The sequence below is a fragment of the Spea bombifrons genome, chromosome 3 (genome assembly GCF_027358695.1).
Source record: "Spea bombifrons isolate aSpeBom1 chromosome 3, aSpeBom1.2.pri, whole genome shotgun sequence".
NCBI lineage: Eukaryota > Metazoa > Chordata > Amphibia > Anura > Pelobatidae > Spea > Spea bombifrons.
The window spans coordinates 54,424,104-54,445,003 of NC_071089.1; the positions used below are offsets into that span (position 1 = coordinate 54,424,104).

The 20,900-nt window shown below is 40.4% G+C and overlaps 1 protein-coding gene across 2 annotated transcripts in view; it reads left to right on the forward strand.

The window, feature by feature from the left end:
* Positions 1-20,900, forward strand: part of TULP4 (TUB like protein 4) — a 103,776-nt gene that overhangs the window by 17,681 nt on the left and 65,195 nt on the right. For both annotated transcript variants that reach the window (XM_053460230.1, XM_053460231.1), the window contains exon 2: positions 14,514-16,428. In XM_053460230.1, coding sequence (XP_053316205.1) covers positions 16,177-16,428 — 252 coding nt within the window. In that variant the 5' untranslated portion in view covers positions 14,514-16,176. The remainder of the gene's footprint in view (positions 1-14,513; positions 16,429-20,900) is intronic.

Sequence of the window (20,900 nt, forward strand, 5' to 3'; positions counted from 1 at the left end):
AGGCCAAACTTGAAGAAAGGCATCCACTGCCTGAGAAAGAGGATCCGGAAGCCAGCTGAAGAAAAACTGGCAGTTGATGGTTGGTCCTGGACGCGAAGAGATCCAGAGATAGTGGACCCCGAAGCCGATCTAGAGATTCGAAAACCTCTGGAAGAAGACGCCAGTCGCTGACATCCCTCCAATGCCTGGAAAACCAATCCGCCACCATATTTTCTTTTCCCGGGATATACTCCGCCCTGATGGCAAGGTGATTGTCCAGGCAATACTGATACAGATCCCTGGTGAGATCCGACAGAAGCTTGGACTTGGAGCCCCCTAAATGATTGATGTAGCGGACGGCCGAAACATTGTCCATCCTGAGGACCAAAGAACACAATGCGTTATGTTCTTGGTGAAACTTCGAATGGCAAATGAGCCGGCGATAAGTTCCAGGCAGTTTATATGGAACCCTCGTTCTTCTTCCGTCCAGAGTCCGCCGGTGGCCGAGTTTTCGCAGGCCGCCCCCCAACCAAGGAGGCTGGCATCCGACTCCAGATAAAAATCTGGAGCGTGACCGAAGATAGCCCGACCGTTCCAGGCATTCATGTGACGTAGCCACCAATGTAGTTCTACCCGAACCTCGTCCGTCAGCTGAATCGGTTGATCGTATGAATCCGACCGACGTAGATAAGCCGTCTTGAGACGTTGCATAGCTCGATAGTGTAAAGGGCCAGGGAAAATAGCCTGAATGGAGGCCGAAAGTAACCCCAGGGTGCGCGCAAGGTCCCTTAGGGAAACACACTGGGAGCGAAGAATACGGCGTATATTCTTCCGTATAGCAATCAGTTTTTCCGCTGGAAGTTTCAAAACAGCCTCCACGGAATCCACAAGAAATCCGAGGAACAGGACCGACTGGGAAGGGGAAAGGTCCGACTTCATGTCGTTGATTATGAAACCCAGGGACTGGAACAGTTGGACAGCCATCTGAGTATCCTTGAGAAGGGTATCCCGGTCCTGTGCCATCAGGAGAACGTCGTCGAGGTAGATGATGGATCTGACGCCGTGTTCCCGCAAAAACTCCATGACTGGTTTCAGTAGTTTTGTGAAGCACCATGGAGCGGAACTGAGGCCAAAGGGAAGGCAAGTGAATTGCCATAGAGTGTCCTCCCACCAAAACTGAAGGAAACGTCTGTCTTCTGTGTGGACCGGCACGGTAAGGTAAGCGTCTTTAGATCCAAGCGAGTGAACCAGTCCCCTTGGCGTAGTTGATCGCGCAGCAGATGGATCCCTTCCATCTTGAAATGTTGATATGTCACGTGGACGTTCAATGCTCGCAAATTGATGACAGGACGGAATTCCCTGTTCTTTTTCTTCACCAGAAAAATGTTGCTCACAAACACCGGACGTCCACGAGCGCGTTCGATTGCGCCCTTCTCTCGAAGGGAAGAGAGTTCTGCATGAACCAACCTTAGTGAATCCCGTGACATATGAATAGGGAGAGGGGCCCGAGACTGACAAGGAGGGGAAAGGAAATCTATGCGAAAACCCCTGACACATTGAAGTACCCAAGGATCCCGTGTAAGACCTTCCCAACAGTGGGTGAAATGTATGAGTCTCCCGGCCACAGGAATATGAGGAAGAAAAATAGAGGTCCTTACCTGATGGAAATCTCCCTCTGAAGTATGAAGATGTGCCTCTTCCTCTAGTAGAACCTCTGGTGAGCGGGTTCCTGTATTGAAAGCGACGTGTCGCGTCATATTGGAATCTGGGCCTGTTGCCCTGAAAGGCAGCTCTGCTGGTGACCCGGCCCCTCTGTCGACCAGCTCTGGACAAAAAACGGTTCTCACTTCTGAAAACCCTGCGTAGAGACGTCTGCGCCTTATACAGTGAGGTAAAGATGTGAACATGTTGGTTGAGTTCTTTTAAGAACTTATCACCAAAAAGAAGGCCCTTGGCCTCAGGGCCCAGTTCCTTGGGCGCCAGTTCAGACAGCTTAGTGTCCAGCTTAAACAATGCCGCCTTCCTGCGCTCGGCTGAAATAGCAGCGTTGGCATTTCCCAGAAGGCAAACTGCACGTTGGGCCCACTCTCGAACTAAATAGGGATCCAGTTGAGAGCCATCATTCAAGGCGTCGTCAGCGATAGACAGTACCTGGGTCAGAGGACCCGTAACATCGAGCAACTTGTCTTGTGCCGTCCGGAGACCTTGTTCAATGCCTTTGCGTTGATCACGACCACTACGCGTCATGAAGGACACAAAGGTACTGTCGAATTCAGGTGTCTGAGTCACCTTGTCGGGGATCGTAGGTCTCGGGCATTCAGCACGAAGTTTTTGACGTGCCTCTTTCTCCAGTGGCTGCCGCAGCCAAAATCATATGAATTCGGCAACATGCGCAGAAGAAGCCAATTCTGAAGATCTTGGGTGACGTAAAACCCGTGGGTCAAACATGGGAAGTCCGGCAGCATCCAGGATCTCAGTCGTCAGTGCGGCAGCCGAGGTAGAAGGCTGCAGGTCTGTCGTCACATCTTTTAGACTGTGACATAACCGGAGATGAAGTTGATCTGGAGACCACAGGCAAACATTCACCCACCACATCATAGTCGTCCTCCAACACAGCAGGATCCAGAGTGGTCACAGATGGACAGGAGGGATCCGATCGTGGACCTTTATGACGTTTAAGGGGAGCCTTGCCCTTGAGGGAGACTGCACCATTGGTCCAAAGTCGTTTGCGTGGACGATCTATCTCTTCCACAGGTAAATTGGAATCATCAGATTCAGAAACCTCAGCATGAGGAGATCCGCCAGTTGGCGGTAGTGACTGGGGCACCGGGGCCCTATCAATAGAGGCCAATGCAGATGGCAATGACTCCATTAAAGCGGCCTCAAGCCATGCTTTAGAGCAGCGGACTTTGAGGAAGCTCTGAGTCAGACATAGCGACCAATTATCTCAAGAGAAAAAAACAAAGGAACATATGTTGGACACAAGCACATAAAAGCGGGGGTCATCCGCTAAGCCCAGAGAAATTCAGTCAAAGGGCTTAATAAATTTTTAATTTTTTTTTTTTTTTTTTTTTTTTTTTTTTTTTTTTTTACATATATATTTTATATATTTTTTAGGGTAAAAACCCAAATACAGAGCAGATACCAAAGTACTGCAATCAGATGGAGCAACAGCCCCTATAATAGTCTATGATAGACATAGAATCACATCAGGCAGTAAGGCTTATCCACATGGGGTTAACAGCCAAATAAAAACATAATTGGGACATAAAACTTCAGTAAAGTCCCACATGTGTACATTGATATCATGTATATTAGTAATATTATTATTGTATTGTATTTATTTATTCCAAATAAAGAAATGTGCGTATCCCTTTAAGTTCAAATATGCAAGCCTGTGTGAATAGCAGAAACAACGGCATCGCGGTGCCGAACATAATCAGAGGGGAATACCCTCATGACAGGAGGTGGTCAACCTCCCACCACACGGAACAGCCCTATACAGAGGCTGCAACGCGGGTACCTATAACAAGTAAATCAGGTAAGTGAACAACCGAGAAAAAATAGAGAGCGGGGTTTTATCGTTTATGCAACGAAAATAAAACCCCGCACTCGAACATAAGAAACAATCGAAGGCAGAGGTATAAGATACCTCGCCACCGGAACGAGAAACGAGCCGCGCGTAATGTTTAGAGATAAACAAACGCGTACTCAAACGACGCGCCGAAGAGAAGGAAAGGGCGCGAAAAGAAAAAAACTGCGTCACACACAAATGGCAGTTGAGAGAACAAACTGTCACGGCAAGGCACCGCAAGAGACAAAATAAAAATGGAAAGGGAGCAGGATGACAGTATAAACACAGAATTAAACAGTACAGGGAGAAGAAAAAACCCCAATAATGATATAAAAATAAGTTTAAAGAAGACAAAAACGATAAAAAGAGAGGAGTATGGGAAACAACCAAGGGAAAAAAACCCAAGTATATAAATTAAAGAAAAACGCACATAGAAAAAATAAAGTGTACAGATGAACATAAAATAAATATGAATATATGTATGAATGTCAAACTAGCCGTACAGAGTAGCACGCTAGCATGGAGAGTGCTCACCTGGAGGCCAGCAGCAAAGAAGAGGAAGTGGGATTGTTTTGGAGTGATATTTATGAACTTTTTCCTGTTTTCCTATTGGTCACTTCTTATTACATGTTAACTGTTTCTTTGCTGCTGGAGGTTTTGGAGTAAAGAAGTTATGCAAATATGAAGCCTCCTGTCTTGCCATAAAATTGTGTTTCAGTTCCTTGACTTTGCTATCGATTTTGAATAGCCAACCCCAGTGATGTTCTTCTGCAGCAAGAGCTTGGCTGACCCTGTTCAATGCATAGTTAAATCAGTGAAAGTTTTACAAAGCCCCTTCACACATTAAATTATGCATTTTGCATGACCAGATTAGCCTTTCTGTTGAAACATGTAGCTTTTGGCCCTTCAAAATGTATAGTGAAGTGAGAGAGTTGAATCACAGCTCTCTGCAACCTTCCTTGAGTATTAGCCAGAACTTTTCTAACAATGTCCATAGCTAGGTCAATCAAATATGTTGTCATGTGACAATGCAGAAGGCATATTGACTGGGCTAGTGTGACATGTCACGTTTTTTTTTTTTTTTTTAATAAATTAGGGCTGCAACTAACGATTATTTTAATAATCGATTAATCGGCCGATTATTTGTTCGATTAATCGATTAATCGGATAAAATAAAAAAAATTTAATGATTTAATGAAATGCCCTGCACCCACCCACACTCTGCCCCATCAGTTTCCCAGACGGACACTACAGAGCTCTGCAGCAGAAACGGGGGACCGCTGGCGGAGGTAAGTGAAAAGAGCCGAGCGCTCCAACGACGAATCCATCACTCGATTAATCGATAACGGAAATCGTCGACAACGATTCCCGTTATCGATTATTATCGATTTTATCGATGCGTTGTTTCAGGTCTATAATAAATCACATATAAGAAATGCAGCCAGTGAAAACACAGCTATATCTAGTCCATCATTAAACTCATTGCATGTCAACAAACCTTTACTCCATAGTCAAATTGTCACATGATAGCCCATGCTGCCTAAAACACAATACCCACAAATGTTATGAGGCTCAGCTGCACAATGCCTTTGGGGAAGATTCTGATAAATATATAGTAGGAAACATGTCTCTGATCTACAAGGTTTGTGTTTGGTCTATCCTATTGGTCCTAATGAGTGCTTGCCTTCTGTATTACAATAAGCACTCCCAACATTTTTATTTATTGCTAGTATCACATTTTCAAAAGTATCGTTTTTGCATAATGTTTTCAGGCAGCTTAGTCTTAATTGTTCAGTCGGACACTCTGGCTTAATGTAAATCTGGAAGGGACTTGGCTCAGTCTTCTGAAATATCATGACAGACAACAATTGCAAAATATTTTTCCGTGCGACTTCCATTAAGAGAAGCAAAGGAAGCTACCTGCAAGGAAGCTTTACACTCATTAGCTTTCTGTGGTGTGACAACTAGTGAATGTAAGACCAATGTTTGTATGTGAAGGGGGAGGATATATATAAGTCCTCAAGACTGCTCATAATACACCCCCTATGCTGCCTATGCCCATGATTACATTATAATATTGAATGGGAAAATGCTGGCTTTTTGTAAGGACTGGAGTGTTCAATGCCTCAAATATAGAATACTCTGAAATAGATAAATAGACAACTCTCACCTGCTATGTTTTGTGAGGACTTTATCTTCTCTGTTACTATAGCAACAGAATTTTCCTTAAAAAAGACACAACACAAAACAAAACATGCATTGGGTCATGGGCACCATCCTATTTCCATTATCCAATTTTGTTGCATACATGATTTAACCGTTTAAGCGTCAGGGGTCTGGACAAATTTCATAGTTTTGGTTTAGTTATAGTTAGATCACTATGTTAGGGCAATAAATAGATATGTATGTATGTATGTATATATATATATATATATATATATATATATATATATATATATATATATATATATATATTATTATTTATTTTTTTTGTAACAGACTCCTGGTACTCCAGCGAAGCACCTCTGTTAATTTTTGCTTTCTTCGGGGCCATCTGCTATCACCACACCGAGTAGAACTACTCCACATTGTCTGAAACATTTAGACGCCTTCCTCGAGATATGATCAGTATTTGAAGTTCAATTATAGCCAGTGATCATAGCAGTTAAATGTAGCAAATGATTATAGCCATCACCCCACACCATGACCCGAGACTACATGTAGAGGTCCAAACCAGAAAAACAGGAACAAAAGTCATTAAACTGGAAGGACAAAAGTCATTAAACAGTACATACACTTTCCGTCACTGATGCCCCCGTGGTGACTGCTCCAAAACTGACTTGATCTCCTCACCCAGGCCAGATATCCACAAACCCAAGGTGTCCGCAGATGGCGTGGAACCCCTAGCTATCTGTGCACCAAATTGTGCTGTCTTGGCTCCACGGGGCCCCGAGCACTCACCCTGGAAACTGTTATCTGATTGGCGGGTAGTACAAATACAACTCGCTTTGGGCATGTACACTTTGTTATGACACCCAAACAATAGGAACTCCTGCCCTACAACCATGGGTCCAAGGTGTATATATATATATATATATATATATATATATATACACACACAAACACACACACAGTGCCCTCCACTAATATTGGCACCCTTGGCAAATATGAGCAAAGAAGGCTGTGAAAATTTTTATTTATTGTTTAACCCTTTGATTTTTTTCAAGTATATGTGTGCCACAATTATTGGCATCCTTAGTCAATATGTTGTGCTACCTCCCTTTGCCAAGATAACAGCTCTGAGTTGTCTCCTATAATGCCTGATCAGGTTGGAAAATACATGGCAAGGGATCTGAAACCATAGAGAATCTCTCCAGATCCTTCAAATTTACTCTGGTCTCATGGATATCAAATAATTTCAAACATGACACAAGATAATAAAAAAATTTTTTTTAAATGTATGTGTGGTGCAATTATTGGCACCATTTTAGTTCTACCTCCTTTGCCAAGAGTGATCAGAGACCAATGTTCTATTTAGAATCTCTCCAGATCCTTCCGAATTTTGAGCCTGACGATGTTTGACTCTTCTCTTCCGTTCACCTACAGATTTTCTATGGGATTTAAGTCGTGGGACTGGGATGGCCATTGTAGAATCTTCATTTGTGTAGTTAGTAAGCCATTTTGTGTTGATTTTGATGTATGTTTTGGATCATTGTCCTGCTGGAAGATCCAACCAAGACCCATTTTAAGCTTTCTGGCAGATGCAGTCAGGTGTTCATTTAATATCTGTTAATATTTGATAGACTCCATGATGCCATGTATCCTAACAAAATGTCCAGGTCCTCTGGCAGAAAAACAGCCACCAAAAATAATTTAGCCACCATGGTTAACCATGGGCATGAGGTACTTTCGGCTACCTCTCTGTTTGTGCTAAACCCACCTCTGGGGTTTATTGGCAAAAAGCTCTATTTTGGTTTCATCTGACCATAGAACCAGATCCCATTTGAAGTTCCAGTAGTGTCTGGCAAACTGAAGATGATTCAGTTTGTTTTTAGATGAGAGTAGAGGCATTTTTTGGCAAAAAGCTCTATTTTGGTTTCATCTGACCATAGAACCAGATCCCATTTGAAGTTCCAGTAGTGTCTGGCAAACTGAAGATGATTCAGTTTGTTTTTAGATGAGAGTAGAGGCATTTTTTTTCAATCTTCCATCATATGTGGTGATGTCGGTGATATCAGATTTGTAGTTTTGGAGACTTTCTGACCCCAAGACACAACTAACTTCTGGAGTTCTTCAGCTGTGATCCTTGGAGATTTTTTGGCCACTTGAACCATCCCCTTCACAGTGCGTTGAGATAATATAGACACACGTCTATATATATTTTTTTAAATGTATGTGTGGTGCAATTATTGGCACCATTTTAGTTCTACCTCCTTTGCCAAGAGTGATCAGAGACCAATGTTCTATTTAGAATCTCTCCAGATCCTTCCGAATTTTGAGCCTGACGATGTTTGACTCTTCTCTTCCGTTCACCTACAGATTTTCTATGGGATTTAAGTCGTGGGACTGGGATGGCCATTGTAGAATCTTCATTTGTGTAGTTAGTAAGCCATTTTGTGTTGATTTTGAGGTATGTTTTGGATCATTGTCCTGCTGGAAGATCCAACCAAGACCCATTTTAAGCTTTCTGGCAGATGCAGTCAGGTGTTCATTTAATATCTGTTAATATTTGATAGACTCCATGATGCCATGTATCCTAACAAAATGTCCAGGTCCTCTGGCAGAAAAACAGCCACCAAAAATAATTTAGCCACCATGGTTAACCATGGGCATGAGGTACTTTCGGCTACCTCTCTGTTTGTGCTAAACCCACCTCTGGGGTTTATTGGCAAAAAGCTCTATTTTGGTTTCATCTGACCATAGAACCAGATCCCATTTGAAGTTCCAGTAGTGTCTGGCAAACTGAAGATGATTCAGTTTGTTTTTAGATGAGAGTAGAGGCATTTTTTTTCAATCTTCCATCATATGTGGTGATGTCGGTGATATCAGATTTGTAGTTTTGGAGACTTTCTGACCCCAAGACACAACTAACTTCTGGAGTTCTTCAGCTGTGATCCTTGGAGATTTTTTGGCCACTTGAACCATCCCCTTCACAGTGCGTTGAGATAATATAGACACACGTCCTTTTCCAGGTTGATTCATAACATTTTCAGTTGACTGCAACTTCTTAATTATTGCTCTGATTGCAAATGGGCGTTTTTTCGATGCTTTTGCCATTTTCTTATAGCCACTTCCCATTTTGTAAAGCTCAACAACCTTTTGCCGCACATTGCAGCAAATGTTTGATATCCATGACAGCAAAGTATTTTTTATGTGTTTTTGATAAAAAGATCAAAGGGTTAAACAGCCTTCTTTGTTCATATTTACCAAGAGTGCCAATATTGGTGAAGGGCACTATATATATTTATATATATATATATATATATATATATATATATATATATATATATATATATATATATATATATATATATATATATAAAATACAAACACTTTTTATAAGCAAGCGGTTTATAGATGCTTGGTTAAAGGTAAGCTGACAGTTATTAAAGGTATATGCAGGAAACAAAGCTCATGTTTGCGCCTCTTTTGTCATTCTAGATAGTTTAACGGTTTGCATTTTGTTTTCATATTTGCGTAGACTCAGAGCTGCAAGCTCGCTGTTAGCCATCTGCCTTTTGTATTCTTAGAGTGTAAAGCATATAATTTGTGTAGTCTGGTGTGGTTCAAAAGGCAGACATGCAGATTGCTTTGGATCCTTTGCTGCAGTGTTTACTGTTCTTGTGTAATGAGGTTTATCTGTTTCTTTCCCTATACTTATCCCCCCCTAATTGTTGATTATATTACCCATACACAGAGGGTACATGGCTCTGTATGACACAGACAACAATATAATTCATTTTTGTTCCTGTACACGCTTGTAATTTTCGGCTGGTGGTAATGGTTTTGCAGTGAAATACTGAGCATCTCCCACTCATATTCTCGGTTTTTTTACATTTACTGATATTTGTTGCAAAAACAGGTATGGAATTTATTAGGAGCTAGTTTATGAGTGTGTGTGTGTATAATATATATATATATATATATTTTCCCATTTTTCTGCCGAAACAGCCCTGACCTGTCGAGCCAGGAACCCCACTAGACCTCTGAAGGTGCGCTGTAGTATCTGGCACCAAGACGTTTAAGTTCTGTAAATTACAAAGTGGGGCCTTCATTGAGGCATCCTGGTGCCAATCGGCGCACACGCACCCGGCCATCCGCATGATGTGAAAGAAAACGTGATTCATCAGACCAGGCCACCTTCTTTAATTGCTCTGTGGTCCAGTTCTTATGCTCGCGTGCCTATTGTAGGTGCTTTCGGCAGTTGACATGGGTCAGCATGGACACAATGATTGGCCTGTGTCTACGCAGTCCCATACGCAACAAACCGCGATACGCTGTGTGTTCTGAGACCTATCTATCAGAATCGGCTTTACATTTTTTAGCAATTTAAGCTACAGTAGCTCATCTGTTGGATTTGACCAAGGAGGAAAGACTGATATGCCGGGAAGGGCATTTCAGAGGATAGGGGCAACCTAGGCTCTCAGGACAGAGGACTCTTGACTATTATATGCATTAAAGTGACTATAATAGCTAGTTGCTTTCTAGCTCTAATCACAGACCAAACCATTGCAAAAATGTGAAAACAGTCCGCTTATATGTTCTGATTAATATTGTGACAGAACCCTCCATCACTGGGGCCCCTGGAGAAGCCTGAGAGCCAGCCTCCTCCCTATCGACTATGGGCCCAGGCCTTGTAGAGACTTCTGTGTGTGGATATAGGGGTTCAGTCTGCTGATGTACCCCATGTTTTAGCACTCAGAGTCTCAGAACTGTAACGTCTGCTGGACATCCTGTGGTAGGAAGAAGGCTGATTGTCTTAGCATTGTTAATTGTATAGGTGTGAAGTGTTTCCCCTGTTATTGTGTGAGTTAGCCCTTGTCTTAAGACCCCCTGTAGGTATGACTAGGTGTCACTGCTGCATACCTAATTATCAATTACATAACAGGTAGCTGTTAATCCTGTGAGCTCCTGTTATCCCTGTGTCCTGGCCATTGTCTGTCTTCAGCCAATTATATGTCTATCGTCATTCCACGTCTACGTCCCCAGTTAATGTAATTATTTATGTCTCGTGACATCCTGTCCTTCCCCCGGATATTGTGTTGCAGGATTTAATCTAATTACTTCCTTCCTGCCATGGTAATTAGATCATGTGATATTTGTATTGCCCCTTTTCTACTTGTGTATATATAGCTCTGTATTTGGCTTTAATAAAGGAGTCCTGCTTTCACCTCAACATGAGTGTTGCCTGATGTTTGGGGTGGGCTGTAGCCACGCTGTGTAGCTAAGCTTCGGATAGCCACAGTGCCAATGCAGCTTCGGTGCAGCGACGTCCCTCCTTCTATCTACAACGCTGGTTCTGCCTGGTGCTGAAGGGGTTACTTATTGGTGTCCCGGCAGGAGGAAGCAACATTTGGCGGGAGTACCCAGTCGGGGTACAGGTCGGTCCCGTCACAAATATTCTTTTTAAACTTTTGTTTTAAATGACTTGGCTTTTTGTAACATTTTGTGTTACTAGTGTATTTAAAAGGAACAGTCCAATGTCAATCTGTTAATATAAATTCACCAACATAAAAAGACAGATGATGGGTTGCATGACTGATACTTCTCATTGAATCACTATGTGCGAGAAAAGGCCTGGACACAAGAGCCTGCACAGTAAACATCCGGTTAGACCACAATTGCCTAAATGACCACAATTGCATTTCATTTTTTTCACTCACACCTTTATTCATGCTCTCTCCTAATGTCTTCCTACCTTCTCCGCCAACCGCTTCTGAGTACCTGTCTTCTTTCCTGCAATTTGCCTCTTCTTGTTCTTTGTATTTCGTCCGCTTTTTCCTGCTGTCCGTTTTGTTAACCTGGTTTCCCGGAGCACTTGCACAAAAGAATGGGTACAACCTCCTCTCTAATTGAAGAAAAAAATCTTTCTTCGCAAATCCGTCTTCATTATTCTAGCCTCTCTGAGTACGTGCCCCAAAAGGATAGAGCCACAGAGATGGCCTCTCCCTCAATCTGGGAGAGGATGAACCTGAAGGCTCTGCCCTTTTGCAGAAGTGGCCAGGGGCAGATAGGGATGGCGTAGAGAAGCGGACGAAGGAGAAAGAACAACAACAACAACAGAAGGCAAGAGAAGAAGCATAGTTGCAGAAAGGAGACAGTGACATGGAAGTGGTTGGTGGAGACGGTAGGGGGAGAGTGAAAGAAAGTATGAGAGACCTTGAATGAGAGTGTGAGGGAGGGCGAGTTGTGCAGGTTTCATGAATGCACATTCATATGCTTACAGTATTTTAATATACATTCATGCTAAGAAGGTCCCCCTTTGTTACAATACCATATTATTTTGTAGCACTTCCCAGTAATAAAGATATACATTCTATATTTTTTTAATCTTACATTATGTCTTGAATGTCATGGAAAAAATCTTGTATATCATTCACAACTGCTGCAACCAGCAGTAACAGGGGATTGCACCTTTCAAACATGTCTTTCTTCCTGCTTCACTTGAATGCCTGTAAACAATTATTTCAGCCGTGTCAGAGCGTTAAAGCATAGTTGAGACTGCTGCAATGACTTGATCCTTTTAAGCCAAAGGCTAAGATTAAATGGTATTCTCTGCTTGTTATCAAAAGTCTATTTTTATTTTAAACGTAGATTGATATTGTTCATCACTTTATCCTGGAAAAATATGTGCATGAATATCCCTTTAATGAGGCCATGGGCAATACTGTGATTATGAGCCCCACCTTTGGCTCTCCAATACCATCTTGGCCCACCAGTGGCATATTCCAGGTGGGGTGCTCCCCAAGGCTTGACCGGGAGCAGTGTCTCAAGGCACTCATCAGGACTTACTTACCAGGGACATTTCTTCCTAGTGCTAGGCGTCTTCTGCTTAAGTACAACATATGAGGACGGGTTGAGAAGCAAGTGAGAAGCTTTATTGTTTAGCCATGGACCTACATAGTGTAAGTGGTATGGCTACTATGCAACGGAACTCCTTGGCAATGAGATATCCTGGTAGGGTGATCTGTCTTGACGAATGCAGTCCACTATACCACTCTAAATTCCAGCACCAACTTCCCTTTATCTAATACCCTTGTTTCTTCATTTCCATCCAACTCAGTTGGGTAGAAGGGCCAGCCCTTGTGGACCTCGAAGGAATGCTTAGGCTTTAGAAATTAATATAACACCAATATGACAGATGTAATATGAAACAGAATCTATTTTTGTATAAAGAATTGGAATATCTACATTGAGTACTAAATCAGAATTGTACTACGTTCTAATTTAATTTATTAATTTTATTTATATTAATCCATTGGTTTAAGCAAAAGTAGGATAGCTGTGAAGGATTATTTGCGTTATATAAGTAGTAAAAATGTTCCTACCTGAATAATAAGCACAAGAGGTGCCTGCTCTGAGCATTTCACTCCACGTACACTGTAAGGTGTGGTGAGCCTAGAGCAGCACTGAGCCTTGGGCTTTGTTTAAACATGCGGGAGTCGTGCAAATAGATGAATAACGTTTGTTGAAATTGTACACCGACTGCGTGTTTCAACACAGCTGAATGCCACGCGAGATTCCCTGTACTCTTGTATAGTGCCGTTTTGACCAACAGCAAAACTCAGTTCCTCAAAATTATAATATTAAATACAGTGTTTGATTGTGTTCGGCAAATTTAAAGGGTTTTTTTTTTAATTTTCATTTTAATAAAGCTTTTGAAATGTGTTACATCAAGGTAAAATATATTTGCTGAAGGAAGTTTGTAACAGCTTAACGACAACAGATCCTTACACGGTAACAAGTGCTTTTTTTAATAGACTACAATTCTGCAGTAAAACCCTTTTTTGTTATAGAAAGGTCTAGTATCCACTTTAGCACAATTTTAGTCAGAGCAATTTTAAATTGTATATGCTTGTATATAATAAAAAGCAGTAAGCTCTTCGTTTTGTATGTATGTGTGTGTGTATGTCGGGGCTGCTAGGTCAACTTAAGCCCTTCAAGTGTTTTCAGTGTAACAAGCTGTTCGATAATTATGGTTTAAACATGAAGCGTCGTTGGGAAGTCTCTTTGCATTCTTTAAATAATGTGATAACCATTATTTGTCTGAATATGGAAGAACATACTTTAAACGTTTATTGTATACAAAAGTGAAGGACCCAAAAATTGCTTTATATGTGTGATGCAATACAAGATGCATGTGTCTACCTACATTTAATATTTTCTTATATTTCTATTGCATTATTTTATTTCATTATTTCCCCTTAATCTATCAAATATATTGTTTCTAAATAATGTTATAAATACTATTGTTTGTAAGTCCCATTGTACAGCGCTACGGAATTTGATGGCGCTATATAAAACAATAAATAATAATAATAAATAAGTCCTTTCCCCTTTTCATGCGCCATCGACCTAGTGTGTCAGTGGCAAGACATTTGTGAACGCATTGGCTGGCTGGAGGAGAACGCAGTTGGTGGACAGTGTCCATGAGCTCATGCGCATGTATAGATCTTTGGCAGCACTGCCTAATTGACAGGGGGCAGCTGCCTGGTAAGTAACTAAGTGAGCATTGTCTGTGATGGCGTTATGTTTTATTCCATTCCTTTTAACAAGCTGTTGGGTAGAATGCATGGCAGAAGGATTTCTGTTGCATTATGTGCATGAATATCTATTTGTGTAAAATGAAACCCAATTTCTGATAATCTACAGATAATAGAATATAAAAGAAATGATTAGCCTGACCCGTTTCTATGCCGATTTTGATTTTTTTTTTCTTTTTCATCTCTTTCTTCTATAGGCAACAGCAACATTATTTTCCCTGGACCGACCCTTCCCTCTTTCAATTAGCCACATCACTGCCAAAGAAGACCTATTCACACAACGCTTGCTAACAGTGGATTTGTGCAGGCAGCTATACTCACAAACAACTTTATCAAATAAATTATCTGTATCTCCCAACTGGAAAAAATAATTTGAGGATCCAATTAGCACAGAAGTTTCATTTTCTTAGTACCACCATAAAAAAAAAATTATTATTTTTGAGAGATAATTTGTGCTTTTTTTTGGGCCACTAGGATTATATAAAAATTCCGAGTGTCGAGCAGAATAAAAGGGACAGCACCTAATATACGACGAATAGCCAGAAGGGCTCTGTAAAGAAAGACACGTCCGGGCAATCAGCTAAAAAGCTTCACTTTTCCCCCCCGTCTTCTCTCACTTCCCACCATGGCTTAAAATATCAAATAAATTGTAGGTTGATGGTTGGCTAGTTCTTAATATGGACGTGCCCATTTTTGCTTGTTTTCAACATTGCTATTGAGTGACTGAGAACGCCAGGGCATTTCTTCTAGTGACACCTATGGACTTGGAGAAGATTTCTCGGAAGAATTAAGAAAATGAAACGGTGGAAAATCTTGCTCGTACTTTAAGCAATCCTCCATTTAGGCACTCTACACCTTTTGGGTTATGCCGACTGTAACTTATTGCACTTAAGACTATTGGATTTATGTAATTGGACATGCCAATGGAAAGATAAAAAAAATGGGTGCATCAAGGCTTTAACAGAGTGAATCCTCATTATCAGGCACATAATCTATATAAAAAAACAAAGTAAAAATGGCCGAATTAGTATTACCTAACACATACAATTGTGGTTCTGAAAAACGCAATTGTTTTTTGATCCCTGGATATTTGGCTTAAAGTGAAACACTTTAATGGTTAGCTGTGCAACCAAAATGAGTATAGCATTGGGCACTGTACTCAAATTTTGATTTACTCCACCCCCCCCGCTGTTTTGTACAACTGTAAAAAGTGGTGGGGAAGAACTTGGGCTTGGATACAATTTTGCAGTGTGTGTGCCTTCTCCTTTTGCTTTTTATGCAAATGTTTGGTCAGCAGAAGCATGCTAGGACATGACACACAGTCAGAGATGCATGAAAGGTACAACAGTATTGTTGTGGCTCTAAAGGAAATTGGAGTTGTTTAAGCCTTAAAATACTTGAAACCTAAACCTTTACAATCCTCACCTCTTGGAATCATGTTAGCTTTGTCACTGGGCTGTGTGTTTCAGAAACCCTGAAACAAGAATCTCAGGCTGCTTGACACGTTTGCATAGCAAGGTGCCACTAAGGTACCTTGGTCTTTGTAGCACCTTGAAAGAGAGCAGTAATCATGATTGTCCAAAGGAAACATTAAACCACACAACACTCACACTGAGAATCCAGAGTGCTGGCTAGTTTTGTAAGCCAAATTGCCATCATCCTTTTGTACATGGATATCTGCTACTATGCATTGAGAGGATGCGCATCAACACTGACCTACTGAGTGGTTCAAGGTCATCTGCAACATTTTGAGGACTTTGGACTAATTTAAATGCACCTGACTTTGGGAACTTTGTTTAGTTACTTATTTATTATATTTTTTTACTTGTGTGGGGGGACTAACCTAAGACTTTTATAAGCATGCACGCATCCGTAGAGCATGGACCCGTCCTTTGTAGTGATTCCAACATCTTATGCCTTTCATGGAAAGGCAGAGTTCCAAAAAGTGAGAAAGAAAAACCTGTATGCAGGAGACGTTATTATGAAGAAGGATGGCTGGCTACTGGAAATGGAAGAGGCGTTGTTGGAGTCACATTCACTTTAAGCCACTGCCGGAGAGACAGAAACACTCCACAGAGAACCAACTTCAACCTGAGGGGTCACAATAGTGAGGTAAGTCTGGCTTCTTTGTTTAAACTTCAGTTTTGCTTGCAAATAATTGTGCATGTAATTTTTATTGTAAAGTATAAGTTACTGAATTGAAAAGGTTATACAGTTTTTTATGTTTTTAATTATGCTTTTATCTTTTTGTTCTTTTTTTTCACCTACTTTCGGCATTGTGTTAGAACAGTCCAAATAATTGATTCGCTTTAAGCAGTAACCTTATTTGAAAAGCTGCTTGTCAAAAAAGGCCCTTTTGCGTACAGAGAAAAATGAATCTTAATATCTGAATATTAAGCGTGGTTTTGTTGTCTATAGAGAGCTGGTAAGACCCTACAAGCCCATTAAATGCCAAAGGAGTTCACAAGCAATCTATTTGCAATTGATGCTTTACGCTAGTTAACAGTAGTTACAGGAGGCCTATATTAAAGATTGTTATTCTGTTAATGTTTGGAATTGAACATAAGATTGATGGCGGTATATTTGCAAAGCACCCCTCAATGTAGGTTTAGATATAATTGAGGGTTTTAAGCAACCAACCAGTGGCACAAAATGTTAGATCATGGAGCATGTTTTGAATGCATTCCTTTATAGAGGGGATGTCAGGAACATTATACTGTCCCTTTAAATACTGTCACCCAGTTTAGTTTCTCTCTAGCATATGTCACTGTTTAATAATCTTAGGTCTGAAACTACAAGTTTGGTTAAATAGTTTAGTTATTCACTTACTTATGGGACAAATACGATTTCAGTAACCAACTTACTACAAGGCAGAAAAAACAGAAAAGTGCAAAAGCCTTGTATTGTCCGGACAAAGAGATGTAAAGACTTTCCATTAGTCTGTAAACTCATTGACGAGATGCTAAAAGGTATAGAGCTGGGTTCAGTTGCCAGAGTTAAGTCTGTCACAGGTAATGAAATAGTAGTCCTCCTGTAGACAAGAAAAGGAAAATGTGGGATAAAAACAGAAATATATTGGGCAATGTCATGAGCGAGGGCTATGGGCCTGGCTTAGGAGAGGGGAAGTGTGTGAAAAGGTTAAGGACATAAGATCCCTGGTTACCCATTACTACTCCCACCAACCAATAACTTAACCCCTGAAATCCCTCCTACATGCCCCCCCCAGTAAACCATTTGGTGCCACCAGCAAGACTTTATATACAAGTGTGTTAGGTTACCACACACATAATAGAATTACAGTATAACAAAACAATTACCTTAATAATCAGACCTATATGATTAACTCTTTGGCACATTTAATCTGAAAAAAGGTTTCAGTGCTGTTTACATAAGTACAAAAAATGACATACAAACGAATTAAAGGTTACAAAGAAACTGATTTCAGATTTGTGTAAAAGCTCAGGTTCTATGCAATTGCAAATTCAGGGCTGTGTTCCTTAACCCCTTTAACCCTTACATCCTTAAAAACTCCCTTGAGGACAGAGGACATGGATGGTTGGGCATTTGCCATCTGATGACCCTCAGCCCATACCCTACTTAATTGTAATAATTGTTCAATCGTATAAAATTTGGCTTTATAATTTTTTTCTTGGGGAGGGACAATTACCTGTCATGTGTCACATAAGCTGGTTGTTGCCATAGAAACCGAAGAACTGCTTTTTAGAAGTGTCTGAGTTTTATGTGATAAAATGTTTGGATGAGATAATAAAATAGCAGATTTTATAAGGTTTGTTTGCATAACATACCAGAGAATTGTTTTGTCTAAGTGAACCAGCGCCTTTTAATGTATTATTTTATACAAGTCTAATTCTTTGTAAACTGCAAAAATCAAATACGTTGTTTTATTGGTACATGGAAACTGTGGCTGCTGTTAGCAATGTGAAAAAAATAAGTGTTTGGTTGAAAGCCAGCATTTGTTTTTAGTTTCTATTATCCGCACTTCCACCTGAGAACAATCTCATGAAGCTGTAGGGACCGTAAGAGAAGAAATGCCATAATGTGCATCAGGAAGTATTCATGTGTATGATCTCCGATATGAAGACTACAAATGCTTTTTTGTCATCGCCTTAACTCTCCCAGTCATATAATTATGTAGAACAGCTAATCGACCGTTTTCTAATATGTCTCTGCTATCCTTCCTGAAGGGCAAGAAGATGTGACGTGGCCTCAAAGGATGACAGGACTAGGGAAATAGTGACTGTGAAAGTATTGCAGTGACCTGTTGGTAGTAGCTGAGGGGTAAATGAGCTTTGATGTCTAAAATCAGAAGCTAGTTTGGCCTAAAATGAAGGCCGATTGTAGGTGGTTAACTTTATATAAATAATCAATTTGAAGTGTGACTGCGGAAAATTGATGTGAGTATGGAAGGATAACAAAATACCAGAATGAAGAGAACAACCTATATTAAATAGAATTGAAGCCTAGTTCAGTCCCATTTTGAAAACCATTTCCTTTAGCTCTTAGTGAGTTGTCATGTCAGGCACCTCAATTTCCTTCTTGCAGAGTTGGGCCCTTTTTCTTATTCAGGATGCTATTGGGGTCACGTTAAAGCAAGTGCCTGGTGGAATGGCTGCCGGTCAGCTTTTGAAATTGGGCTGGAGTTTCCACTTCCCGCTCTTGTGTGAAATGGATTTTCTTGTAATAAAATGACCATTCTCACGGAAATATTAAAACATTGTGTTGTTTAAATGACTGGAGTGGACATTCTGTGACTCAATGTGGCTTTTCTCTTCTTGGACTGAGAGAAGGACATTAAGGAGACTCTACAGCCATTAATACATATAATAGCAGAGCATCTCATTTAAATTAACATTGGCTAATGAAGAGTGTGGTATGCTTGCACCTTCTTCTAAATGTCAGGATTTGCTTTTAGATAAATAATCCATATTAAAGTACTGGCAACGTACTTAAATATAATTTTTTTTGGTGGAGCTGTATGGGGCTGTTTTCCTTTTATCTTTCATTTAGGCCCCTCATAGAAGCTTCTTGATGTGTGTATTTAGTTTTACCACCCTTTAAAAACTACACCAATCACCGTGGTTGTTGATGGGATATAAATGATGATTTAACGATAATTAGAAGGCGTTGCTAGTAGTAAAGCTCTAAATATTTGTGTCTAATAGTTGGTCAGTAGATTTTCCCTTAGTAGATGAGACAATTTACCTGATTAGACTGAGCTAGGTTTTTATTCATGTCATTCATATGTTTGTTACGTTTTTCCAGTTGCATAATGACAGGTACCGTTATGTATGACCGTGTCTCGTAGTGATATATAAATTCTTTTTGTGCTCAAAGTGATTCTCCTATAATTAAACAAGGTAGCTCAAGCATGCACTTCCAGTTTGCTCATTATACTCGTTTGAAATTAATGTTCCTCCTGAGGCTAATACATTGGACACCTCACCCTGTTTTTTTTTTTTTTTTTAGCTCCTTCTATCATTTTGACTATCATTTATGACATAAGGATTTCTGTTTGGTGTATAGATACTTTTGCTGTTGACTTGGACATAAATATCCATAAATAATAGGATATTCATGCATCTTTACTGAATGCTTTAGTAACTGCCAAGCTTGACTGCTATTGTTAAGTAATCAAGATTGATGTATGGTTTTGCTTCTTTCTAGACCTTTCTGGTATTTTGTGACCTATATAATGTTTGAGCGATAACTCGTCTTACTCACTTTGATTTTACCCCAAACCCCTAAATGCAGTAGTATAAAATACATATTTTTATAAGGAAAACATATATGGTACTATGACAAAACTCCTGTCATTAGGGTATGTAATACACACGGTTTTGAAAGGGCTATAATGCTTATCTCATCCAACTCACTATGTTTACTATTTTTTACATGTTTTCTTCTTCCCTCCCCACTTCTTGAGTGCATTGCTTCTCCCCTCTCATAACAACACCACTGTAATCTACATGTCACCATCTATTCACTTATCACCCCAGCTTGCATCAAATGAACTTTCCTATTACCAACCAAACATCGATAAATGCAGCGTATCACAACAAATCTCAGTCCCACCTCTTCTCTTCCTTCCATATTCAGCTGACATTGAACCCAACCCTGGTCTGACAATTTCTGCCTGCTCTTGTCATCAGGCATTTCATAAGAAACAGCAACCATAATATCTCCTTCATCACTTTCGTTCAGTATACCCTTACAACCCTCTCCTCTTCTGCACACACTGCCTACCATTGCTTTCTAACCTCTTTATTTCTACCTGCCTAAACCTCCTTGCTATGAATGAGATATGGCAATAGTCTTCTGATACTACTACTCATGCTGCTACAAAATGACTGGTGCTCTAGAAATGAATGTAATGTAGGTACCACAGAAGAGCACATAATAATTTTGTTCCTCAACCCAGCCAATATGTTTTTTTTCTTCTGTACTATCATTATATGGATTGCTCTATTGGTGAGTTTAACCCCTTCAGTCCCCTATGGACGTACCAGTACGTCCATAAAATGCATCTCAAGAAACCCATATTGACGTACCGGTACGTCCTGACC